Raw genomic sequence first — 12935 nt, forward strand, 5'->3', positions numbered from 1 at the left:
GGAATACTTAAGCTGATAACATACCATATAAAATGTTCAATCTGTTAAACAACCAGGTTACTCTAAACCACAGTGACCCCCTTCCCCACAGCCAGTCCTATATTAAATGCTGGAATTTGTGCCCACGATGGGCAATAATCTGATCTAGGTGGGTAAACAGCTTCAAATAAACAGAGGAAAAAAAAGTATGCTTTTTACACTATCATTTGACGTAAAATAGAACAAAATCCAAACTTTATATACACACAGATTTGTTGAATTTACATAGAAAATAAGGTTGCAAACATTAATTCAGGCAGCTAACACATTGGTTTATGCAACTTTATTGAAGAAAAAAATGGAGCTATTAGTTGATCAGTCATCCATTGACGTTTAAATCATTTTATTCAGTGCTATATTAACAGTGTTTTGGAAGAGAGATTAACTAATAGCTCAACCTCCAAAAATAAAATAAAAACTTAATGAAAAGTTACAAAACTTTTGATCCTGTTATTTAATAGGGTTTCACCTTCCAATTTCAATCTGTCATGTTTATTGACATGCATAAAATACATTACTTTTGCAGCTATATAATTTCAACACCAACTCTCCACCCAAAACATCAGTTATGAGCATAAAAAAAAAAAAAAAAAAAAACTTAAACGTCTGGGAGGTTGTGACCAAAATATCCATAGTAACTCCACATTGCTGAATCCTACAATAAGACAAGAGGATTTAAATTTTTTTTTTTTTTTAATTAATGTAATTTTGCCTGACATTTCCCCCTCCCTACCCCAAACAAAGGCTCTAATCTTCACCACTTCAGTAAGAAATGAAGAATGGATTTATCTTATAACCAAGTAACAGTGAAGACGACGGCCATGTTTTAACACATGCTCAATTTGATAAGATTAAGGATCTTGGGCAATTGTATTCTGGCAACTACTTGACAGTCTAGAGCAGTTTCTGTCCAATGCTGAGCTAAAGTCTTCCCATGAGCATGTGCATGAAGGGAGGCAGCACAAAATAAAAGGGAGGAGGTTGGAAAAAAAAAATGAGGGGGTAAGTAGATGAGGTCTGAGAGGGAGGGGAAAACAGTAATTTAAAGTTTATTTTATTCCAGCTATAATGCAGGTGTATTTAGACTTGAAGGTAGCATCACATAGCATACTTCTGAGTCCATTCCCGGGCTATTCTGTTGTACCTAAAGAAAAGGGGGAAAAATAAAATAAGTGATTTAAAAGTGAGTATTTGTAATATTTTTTCACATATACAGGCGGTCCCCTACTTAAGGACACCCGACTTGCAGACAACCTATAGTTACAGACAGACCCCTGTGACCTCTGGTGAAGCTTTCTGAATGCTTTACTATAGTCCCAGACTGCAATAATCAGCTGTAAGGTGTCTGTAATGAAGCGTTATTGATAATCCTTGGTCCCATTACAGCAAAAAATGTTTAATGTCCAATTGTCACTGGGGACAATTTTTTTTTTTCTGGATCTACAATTATAAAATATACAGTTTCGACTTACATACAAATTCAACTTAAGAACAAACCTCCGGACCCTATCTTGTACGTAACCCGGGGACTGCCTGTACACAAATATATATTTATTTACACACATTAAATGCTAGCATCTGTCCATAGTCAACGTAAGAAATATTTATTTTGTGTACATTAGTAGCATCAAAAATGCATTTACCACTACAAATTGCTAAAATCATGCACACACTTTTAGGTGCGTTTTTTAGGATAAATTATACTGCCTGTTAGTTAGCGTAATGATGCTTATAAGCACTGTAACTTAGAGGGGGCGGCAGCAGTCTTGGTTTTTCTACTATTATTGCCAGGTATTTTCCTTTACACAGTGGTTTACCAAATGTCAGAGCACCAAAGACGACCAGTTACAGTGCACTACATTTATACCACTTAACACCTTATACATAGAACATTTCAATTATGAAGGTATAATGTCCATAAACCAACATGCTTAAAAGGGATATTCCCATTTCAGCAAATTGTGAAAAAGTTATACAATTTTCCAATATACTTTCTGTATCAATTCCTCACAGTTTTCTAGATCTCTACTTGCTTTCATTCTATAGAAAGTTTCTATGGTTACTACTAGTGGACAGAAATCTGACCATTGATATGACGAGCTGCACACATGTCTGACAAACAGTAATCACAGCCATTTGTTATAAGCTGTGCACCTGTGTGACCATGGTCAGATTTCTGTCCCTTAGTAGTAACCATAGAAGCTTTCTATAGAATGACAGCAAGCAGAAAACTAAAGAGTTGATACAGAAAGTATATTGTAATATGGTATAATGAGATTAAATTTGCTGTGATGGGAATACCCCAGAGAAATTCTCTTTTCATTTGAGTCACTAGAATAGTTGAATTCTGAGTTGATGGAAACTTAACTGCTTAAAAATACATGAATAAAAATGGTAACTTATAGGTTGTGTCAAACCTATATTTTTTTTGAAAGCGGACAACTAAGTGATAGAGTTTGTCACAAAGTTGCATGACTACAGGCTGTCAACTGTTAATGAGTTCAAATGCAATTAAAAAACAATGCATTGAAAATGCAATGAAAACCATTTATATAAACCAGAAAACACTTCCAAGAAAACAAAAACCATGCAGTATTTGGTTGTAATCCACCAATGAGTTTGAAATAAAGTAAAAAGCGTGTATTGTGTCAAAAAAAAAAAAAAAAAAAAAAAAAAAAAAAAAAAAAAAGTTCAAATCCAGAGTACACCTATTGTTTTTAAGAAAGTACATTTACGAACATAAGAGGTGTTCATACATACTACACACCAAAATATGTAGCAATGGGAACGTTAAATCCCAAGTTCACTTTTAAAATGTATGCCACTGTATTAGCCATTTGATAACAGAGCCTTCGGTAGCGCATAAGTATTGGAGAAAGAACGCCATAGCATAAGTGTATATGCAACACGAAAAACCATACTCTGTTTTCAACCTTTTGGAAATGTTCTGTATTCCTGTTGCTGTGTTGCCACATTAGGCGAAGAGGTTCATAGTTTCAGTCAATTTACTGAATCCCACCACTCAATATAGGACTGAGCAAGTGTGCCCTCCGATTGTTCTGGGTAGGAGAGGGTTAATAAAATGACCATAACATATGATCCCTTATCAAAATGTAGCAACGTATAAAGTCAATATTTACTGGATCTGCCAAGACACACCAAGTGCACACACTGCATCCCCTTTGAGAAAAGATTAGTAAACTCCCATAAAAGCCTAGAAAACTCCTTTATGCCTCAATCGGTCAAAGGTAGTCTACCACCAACTATGACAAGAGACGGTTTTAACTCCATAAGGACGCACCCATTAAGGCTCAGCCCCATTTTTTGTATTCTGACATGCATCGCTTTATATGGTTTATAACACTGTCAGAGATTATGAGACTTTTTCCACCTGAGTGAAGTTGCCCCCCCCCCCACCTTGTTCAAATCAAACAAAATTGGTGTCAAACATTTGTGCTACGTTTGTGCAGCAAAAATTTTCGTTTGTGCCTCCATCGTTTTAAGATTTTAATGAAAGTTTCCAGAGGTCATCAGAGGTCAACCAGCCCCCCCCAAATCAATTCTGCTACGTTTGTGCTGCTTTTGTTTTGAATATGTGAACAAAAAAAATGAAAGGTTAAAAGTTCAAGCAGCCCCCCCACATTAACCGAATCGAACAAAACTGGTGTCAAACGTTAGTGCTATGTTTGTGCAGCAAAAATTTTCATTTGTGCCGCTATCATTTTTAATATATTCATACTTTTTTCCCCAGAGGTCATCAGAGTTAATTTCTTCCAAAGTACAATGTGCTTGCTAGCTCCCCCTGGTGATCAAACCAGGGAAGTGTCACTAGGCTTGTTTTTTACCAGTTCATCCTAACCACCTTTAACCTATGTAAACACCTGATCATACCTTAAAAATGAAGTTTTTTGCTGCACAAACCAGCACAAAACATAGCACTGACGTTTGACACCAGTTTTGTTTGATTCGGTTAATGTGGGGGGGAGCTAGTTGAACTTTTGAACTTTAATTTTTTGTTCATTTATTCAAAACAAAAGCAGCATAAACAAAATGTGTGTGTGTGTGTGGGGGGGGGGGGGTTGGTTGACCTCTGATAACCTCTGGAAACTTTCATGAATATCTTAAAAAACGATAGCGGCACAAACGAAAATTTCTGCTGCACAAACGATTGACACCAATTTTGTTTGATTTGGACAAGGTGGGGGGCCAACTTCACTCACGTACTTTTTCCCCCCACATGATGTACTTCATTTTAGTGTTAATAGTTGGCTGATTTAGAAAAAAAATGATTGCAAATGGCAAATTTTTCAAAAAATGTAAAGTTCAAAATCATTGCGCTTTCAGGCACATAGATTTACCACCTAAATATGTTTCTGAATAACATTTCCCATATGTCTACTTTACATTTTCATAATGTACTGCTTTAACGGGTTAAACACCCGCGATCAGAGCCAATTACGACCGCGGGTGTTACACTGGGGTGTCGGCTGTTAGTTACAACCGGCACGGCTCAGATCTCGAGCTGAACCGGCATCAGCACTGCGTCCGATATACCGCCCGCTGCACGCCAAGAGGTTAATACCAGCAGAGAAAAGAGCAAGATGATAGAGGAGATTAAAGTGGATTTAGAAAAATGTGATGTTTTGCCATTCGGTTTCCATAAAAGATTATATTCTATACGTAGTGTGTGAAAGTGCATCTCTAATTAAAGCCAATAGACATTACAAAATAGGTAATTGTGTGTATTTAAGGGATATGCCAATTGGAAATGACTATCTTGAGGAACCAATTAAATGGTTACCCACAAGTCACTAGTTTGTAAAATCTCTGCATTGACATGGTCAACTGTTACTTTACCTGTAAGTTACGGTTTCCAAAACGCCCTAGCAGCATTCTGCATGCTGTAGTCTAGGAAACTGCTCACAATCAAATACAACATTTTTTGCATCACTGTTAAGCTATTAATATATAGTTTTAAACATATTAAAGGGAACCTGTCACCACATTCACAAATACAGCTAGTGGCAGGTTCCCATAGAGCCCTAATAACCGACGCCCTTCTTTTAGTTAGCTATAGACATGCTTAGACACCAGGTAAAATTATAAAGTTGAAAATTGTTCTCCTCAGATTCACATATATTTATTTGAGGTGGGCATGGCCTCCTCGGGCTGAATCTTACTAGCTCTGCATGCAATAGTAAAGTCACGTGACCAGGGTGACATCACAGGTACTGTAGCCTTCTAACATTGGAAAACTGTAAATCAAGCATATATCTCATACAATCACAGCAGCCTTCATGGAGAGGAGTAGAAGTCCACGCAGCCATGCTGCAATTTTTTATGTGCATAGGGTACAGTTTTTTTTAAGGTTAAGAGGCTGTGATTATGTCACCCTGGTCACGTGACATTAGGCCATACCCCCTCAACTTGCTCTAAAGATGCATAGATACCTGGTAAGTTTAACATTTTATGGGGATTTGAGGGAAGCTTTTAAGCTAAAAGAAGGGAGTCTATAGCCTCCCACTAGCAGTACATGTGCAAAATGTGGTCAGTTTTCCTTTAAATCACTTTGCCATTTAATACAGGATAATTCAAAAGGAGGTTTTTAAAGTATGACACCAGCTATGGACCCCAACTTAACTTCTAAACCTATTTTTTTTTTCAAAAGTTGTGTGTAGGGAACATTTTAGATAATGTAGACTGCCCAAATATAGGCCATCAGAGAAGTCAGCCATCACAAATTTGGAACAACAAATTAAACAAACCTTCAACAGACATCTGCAAATAGGACCATGCAGCAAGTGTCAAATATGGGAACAAGGAAATCTCTAAATTAATCTTAGAAAACCGTAATCATGCAGAACCCAAACCTTGCAAATCGATATTGTAAAGTACTCTTACCCTACAACATAGCGTATTTCTCTGTCCATTCTCTCGCTAGCCTATTGTACCTAATAAATTAGACATAACTTTTGGAAGCAAATTACGTAAATTAAGTATATGTCACACTATGAAAATGCAGTGCTCCTTGCAGTCAAAAGACTGCAGTGCGTGGGCCACCATCTTTGTTTTAATAGTTGCTACCCATGACGTCATCAGGGAGCAATGATCCATCGCCATGACATTCTCGGGTCTTTATATGACCACGGCTCTCATTTCTGTACATCTGTTACAATGTGCTAGTGGCCCATTGTAATAGATGTGAAACATCCACAAATACTGCCATACTGTAGTACAGCAGTATATGGTATTATCAGACATCCTAGGGTTAAAGTACATGTTTTTATTAAAACACGATTACGGGGTACTAAATTTATAGATGTTTTATTGTATCAAACTGAAAAAGCACATGAGAAAATGTGGCATTTTTATTCAAACCACATTTGGCATTTCCCCCCCGCCCCCCCCCCCCCCCCCAAACACACACACACACTTTCCAGTACAAGGCATGGAAAAATAAATACCATCACCAACAACTAAAATTTATTGCACAGAAGATAAGCCCTCATACAGCTCTGTACACACACAAAAAAAAAATGCAACATTTGAAGGTGGTGAGCTAAAAATGAATGATAAACAGCCTAACCTGTAGTTTACACTAAATGCGACAGACATTAACCCCTTAACGCTCTGCGCCGTAGCTGTAGGGCGCAGAGATATAGGGAATGTATGAAGAGGGCTCACGGGCCGAGTCCTCTTCATACAAAGGTGGGGGTTGTTGCATATTGCAGCAAACCCCCACCGCCAATATCCACGGTCGGTGCTTGCACCGATCGCGGCTATTAACCCTTTCATTGCCGCCGGCAAAGTCGTCGGCGGCATTTAAAAGATGGCGGTGCGCGGGCGCTGCCATCTTTATAACGATCGCCGCGCCCCCGAAAAATGCCATATATTGCAATACAGAAGTATTGCAGTATATGGAAGGAAGGATCTGACCATCTACGGTTAATGTACCCTAGATGGTCTAAGAAATAGTGGGGAGGAAAAAAAAAAAAAAGTTTAAAAAATAAAATAATAAAAATTCTAATCACCCCCCTTTCGCTAGAACTGATATAAAACATAATAAACAGTAAAAATCAGACACATTAGGTATCGCCGCGTCCCAAAATGCCCGATCTATCAAAATATAAAACTGTTACGGCCGGCGGTGACCTCCGAGACGGGAAATGGCGCCCAAATGTCCGAAATGCGACTTTTACACCACAGAAAAAAAAATGGAATAAAAAAATGATCAAAATGTCGCACAGACCTCAAAATGGTAGCAATGCAAACGTCGGCTCATTTCGCAAACAATGACACCTCACACAGCTCCGTGTGCCAAAGTATGAAAAAGTTATTAGCTTCAGAAGATGACAAAAAATATTTTTTCTTTTTTGTACACATTCGTTTAATTTTTGAAAATGAATTAAAACACAATAAAACCTATATAAATTTGGTATAACCGCGATCGCATCGAACCAAAGAATAAAGTAGGCATATTATTTGGAGCAAAGAGTGAAAGTCGTAAAAACTGAGCCCACAAGAACGTCACGTGCGTTTTTTTTCAATTTTTCCACATTTGGAATTTTTTTTCAGCTGCGCAGTACACGGCATGTTAAAATAAATAACATTACGGGAAAGTAAAATTTGTTACGCACAAAATAAGCCCTCACACAGGTCTGTACACGTAAAAATGAAAAAGTTATGGATTTTTGAAGGTGGAGAGCGAGAAATGAGCGAAAAAACCCTGCGTCCTTAAGGGGTTAAGGTGCTTTTATTTATAGAACTGTTTAAAGACAGTTTACTAGATTAAAAGGTTTATGGACAATTTCTACATCATGCACTGCATAGCATTACCAGAGTTGCTGATAATGGAAAACACACTTACTTTTCCCTATCTGTTTTGTAGATCCGTGCAATCTCTGGCACTAGAGGGTCATCTGGGTTTGGGTCACATAACAGTGAACAAATTGACAAAAGAACTGAAAGAAGAAAACAGTTAATGGGTTTATAAAATCAATCAATAGAAGTGTTCAGTTTTATAATTGCATAGCAATTGTAGTTTTTTTAGTATTTCAGAATCATGCAAAATCTGCTTTCCTTGTAGGATTTAGGCAAATGAATATTCACACCATGTAATGTAATAGTATAACATGTATCAAATTTGATATCTACAATTTAACCAAAAGTGAAAACTCCCATCTACCCCAATATAATGACACAATGTACTACACTATACACTTGAATATACAAAGATCACTGAGAAATGCAAGGTTTAGGCAAATTAGCTTTTCAGTGCACAAAGGTCAGGGACAGGTCTGCTTATTTGAAACGCCAATAGTCGCCTGGCTTGCGACCAAAAATACCCTTTCTCCACCAGGGCTGACTGCAACGTGGTGAGCGTCCGTCAAAGGCTTATATAAACTCATATAAACACTCATCACATCGCCCCACTCGTCATGGGAGAGAAACCCCTATGAGGGTGCTTTTTAGAAATAACATGGACCCATCACGTCATACCTTAGACTGGATATTGACATATATTTTTTCCTAGCAAGGGACAGTGGTGAAAGGTAAAGACCCTCCCAAGGATTAATCAGTATATTCAGCTTATTGGTCAATCTAAATATATTCATTTATAGATCTCAAAAGTAGAGCTACAAGAAGTATATTTACACCAAATTAGTTTTTGAGATGAGGCTGAAAAGAATTTATACATACATCCTTGATCCCCTAAGATATGACTGATAAGATTATAGTATTAAGGAGCAAATAACTAGCCATAAAGTTCAATTTGCAAAGATTTAAGGGAAAAAAAAAAAAAAAAAAATATATATATATATATATATATATATATATATATATATATATATATATATATATAATATTTATTCATTTATTGATTGATTTTATTTATAATGATTCATATTGCTCTTCTCATTTTTCCATTTTGCCAAATGTACATATCCACATGTATGGTGCACGTTAGCATCTATGGATATAAAAATATGTATCTAATAATAATAAAGCCCTGCCATATTCTGACAGGTCTGCTCATGCACCAGTTTCCTTCTTTAAGTGCTGCAAGCATATTCACAATGATTGGGGTCCCTTGCAGAAATAAGGTGTGAAAAAAGCAAACCAACTGTACAACAGCAGACATGGGCCTGACCCTTGCGCATTGATAAGGTAATTTACATATAGATAAAAACAGATTTATGCCATACTATGCTCATTTTACTTGTGGGAGAGTATCCTTGTAATGGGTGGAACATTGTGCGGTCTCATTCTCTTTAGAACTGCCAGGAAAGTCCTAGAGAGGTACTCTGCCACTTCACGCATGGTCAAGGAAAGGGAATGAAGAGATGGTGCACATGTTTAACCTGCCCCCCCATTACAGTACAAGGATCTTGGTGGCCCCACAGACAAATCCCCAGTGATTAGCAAGTCATCCCCTATCCTGAGGATTCAAGATAATACAGCCATAAAATAAGATTTCTGTAAGAGATCAAAGAACCTGTGGATGACATTTTCTAAACATAATGGGCAGACTCACCCTTAGAAATTGTTAAAGCTGGGGACCACTGTGATCTGAGTATGTCAAGACAAATGCTGCCATTGCTGTTAATATTTGGATGGTAGATTCTCGTTGTAAACGCAACCTATGAAAAAGAAAACAATTCAAGTTAAAGTACATAAAATTTGTGAATGGTGAGGATTTGGAGGTAGGTAGTAAATGGATAGCTACATCTCTAAAAATGTTGTGCTAATGTTAGAGCAAACTTTAAAGACCATGCAGCATAAAGAACATGTAAGGTGCAATTCACACCTGTGTACAGACCTCCCATTGTTTTAGTGATGAAAAAAACTTTATAAACTGCATCAGTGTCAATTTTAATAAAATAAGAGATATGCAGCACACAAACTTTTTAAATGCTTTCGTTTCTAGGTCATCATGTGTAACAGTTCAAGTTGTTTTGTATAGATGAATAGTTTGGACATCATATTACACATTAGGGTAAAGCAGGCCGATGAACAAATCACACTGCTCATGAAGACTCTTGGACCGGATCGTCCATAAAAATGCTCTAAAGTTGGTAGTGACCAAGTACATGCCATACTGTTATTTAATAGAAATTGTTATGTATGATTAACCCCTTATCACCGACACTAGTTTTCACCTCAATGACCAGACGCGATTTTTCAAATCTGACATGTCTCACAATAATTGGTTACAACTTCAGAACGCTTTAACATATCCTGGTGATTTTGAGAAGGTTTTCTCATGACATTGTACTTCATGTTGGTTATAAAATGTAAGTGATAAGTTTTGCGATACGTTCTGAAAAAAAGTGAAAATTTGGCAAAAGTTGGAAAATGAAGAATTTTTACAAAGTTTGAAATGTTCTGCTTTCCAGACAGGAAGTAAAACTACCCAAAAAGCTTGATAATTAACATTTACGGAATGTCTGCTTTATGCTGAGATGATATTTTATGCATCCTCTCATTTTTCTAGGATGTTATGAGGTGCAGAACTTTAGGTGCGATTTTTCTTATTTTCATGAAAATTGCCAAAACTCACATTTTGAGGGACAACTCAGCTTTCAAGTGACTTTGTAAGGCCTAAATAATAGTAAAACCCCATAAATTACCCCACTATAGAAACTTCACCCCTCAACGTATGTAAAACAACTTCTATTGCGTCTATTAATCCTTTAAGTGTTTCACATGGGTTAAAACAATATAGAGTGTACTGATACCCCATATGTGGTGGTAAACTGCTGTATGGGCGCACGGCCGAGCATAGGATCAAAGGAGCGCTATTCACAGCAGATTAGGATTGTCACATTGTACAAGCTAGAAATTTTAATTTTGTTTGGCAATGTGAACATATATGAGGGCTTATTATGTACGGGATGAGATAAAATTTATAGATAATTTTGGGGGTCTATAGCTTATTCATGAGATTTAATTAACTATTTCAAGGGGGACACAAACAAAATCATCAATTTTTATTTGGGATTTTTAGTACTTTTTTTCCCCCCGCTCACCGGAACGTAAAAATATTTTATCTGGTTCACTACGGTTGTGGTGATACCTCATTTATATAGTTTCTTATTTTTGCTCAATTTTACTGAGCAAAATCAATATTGGTGGGAATCACCTTTTTACTATCGACAATTTTTCTGGGCCATAACTTCTGTATTTTTCTGTCAGATCTAGTGGAGATCTTTTTTGCGAAAAGAGTTGTTCTATTCAGTCGTATCATTAGGGAACGTAGCTTTTTTTGATCACTTTTTAGAACATTTTTTGTGATGTTTGATGAAAAATTGTACATTACGGGAAGTTTTTCGTGGGGTTTTTTTACATCATTCACCGAGCGGGTTCAATACGGATTTAGATTTATTGTACAAATTAATATGACGCGGTGATACCAAATATGTACATTTTTTTGTGCTTTTGTGTTTTATACACTTTATTTGCATTATATGTGTAACTGGGGAGATTATGGGACTTATTTTATTTATCCATTATAAAATGATTTTTTTTTTCACTTTTTAACATTTTCCATTCTTTGGCTTGAACAAGCGATCATCCAATCGCTTGTTCAAGCCTTTACACTGCAATACACTGTAAGCACACCAGGGGGTCCGACACACTTGCACGCCGCGAGTAAGGGGTTAAACACCCGGGATCGGAAAAAGTGCCGGATCTGGGATGTGACATCACAGCCCGACATCGGCGAGACCCGGTGTCCAGAAATCAACTTCTAACGCGCCGCTGTAGAAAGGCGTCACGTCAGAACAAGTACCCCTAATGACCGCCGTAGAATACTAAAGAACACTTAAGCAAAACAGAAGTTTGAGTTCTGCATAAAAATGTATTCTATTGCTTACCTACTGTGCAAGCACTAATACCCCAAACTGACTGCCCCGATTATTACTTATTTAAAAAAAAAAAAAAAAGTTAGTATGTTGCGTTTTCAAGCTAGCAGTTCCTGTCGCTATGCCTATTTAACAGTATCCCTCATCAAAATAATTTATAACTAACCCAGACTATAGCTCAAATCTAAAGTGGCCCGGCAGTATAAAGACTGATGTGTAATAATATCCAAAATGAATATCTACAATGAAAACTTATTTGTAGCAAAGTGCCAATATAATAAAATAAAATTAATAAAATAACTAGATAAAGGCTGGGATGGGACCCTTGTAAAGCTGCTCCAACAGGTAGCGGTGACAGAAATAGTGACAAAGACCTGATGACAGGTGTCCTTTAAGATATAGCCTGCAAGATGTGAAAGTTTGTTTTAAATAATTTAATACTTTGACGGTTTAAAGGGCTTAGCTGAGTTTATGAATTTAGGGTCAGGCTGCAGCGGGCCATTTAAATGTGTACTTACCTCTTCTTCTGGCGCTGCTGACGCCCGCGCCATAGCCCGTCTGACCTGTGCGCAGGTTTGTTTAGAAGGGCGCACAGGGAGTTTATGGCTGGCAGCTCCCATCAGACACCATCTCCCAGCGCCCTACAATGCTGAGAGATAGGGAGAGATGGGCATGGCCGGCCACCTCGCCTGGCAGAAGCTTCTGTGGCCCTGTAAACAAACAGGGGAACGGTTCAGACAGACCGCGGCGCGGGACATCAGCAGTGCCGGAGGTGGCAAGTACACGTTTATTATTTGCAAAATAGCCCGTCCCAAATTATTTCTTAACGCCGGCTAACCCCTTTAATTTTTGGCCAAAATTAAACCACTGTCCAAAGTAAAATTATAGCTTGTAAATTACACTTCCATTTTGTTTTAACCACTGCAAAACATTTAAACACTTCTTAAAGTTGTTTTTTCCCCAAATTGAAGGGAGTAGTTAGTAAAACCCTGTAAATTCTGTCACTTTACAGCTATTTAGGCCTTAAAGCTG

The 12935-nt window shown here is 37.4% G+C and overlaps 1 protein-coding gene across 2 annotated transcripts in view; it reads right to left on the reverse strand.

The window, feature by feature from the left end:
• Positions 1-307: 307 nt before the first annotated feature.
• The window catches only part of UBE2D3 (ubiquitin conjugating enzyme E2 D3), a 40073-nt gene continuing 27445 nt past the window's right edge, over positions 308-12935 (reverse strand). The window contains exons 5-8 of one of the 2 annotated variants that reach the window (XM_072118706.1): positions 9575-9680; positions 7907-8000; positions 5941-5990; positions 308-1183 (exon numbers count right to left, since the gene is read on the reverse strand). In XM_072118706.1, coding sequence (XP_071974807.1) covers positions 5942-5990; positions 7907-8000; positions 9575-9680 — 249 coding nt within the window. In that variant the 3' untranslated portion in view covers positions 308-1183; position 5941. The remainder of the gene's footprint in view (positions 1184-5940; positions 5991-7906; positions 8001-9574; positions 9681-12935) is intronic. The other variant, XM_072118717.1, reaches the window with a different exon arrangement.

This window comes from Engystomops pustulosus, chromosome 1 (genome assembly GCF_040894005.1).
Source record: "Engystomops pustulosus chromosome 1, aEngPut4.maternal, whole genome shotgun sequence".
Lineage (NCBI taxonomy): Eukaryota > Metazoa > Chordata > Amphibia > Anura > Leptodactylidae > Engystomops > Engystomops pustulosus.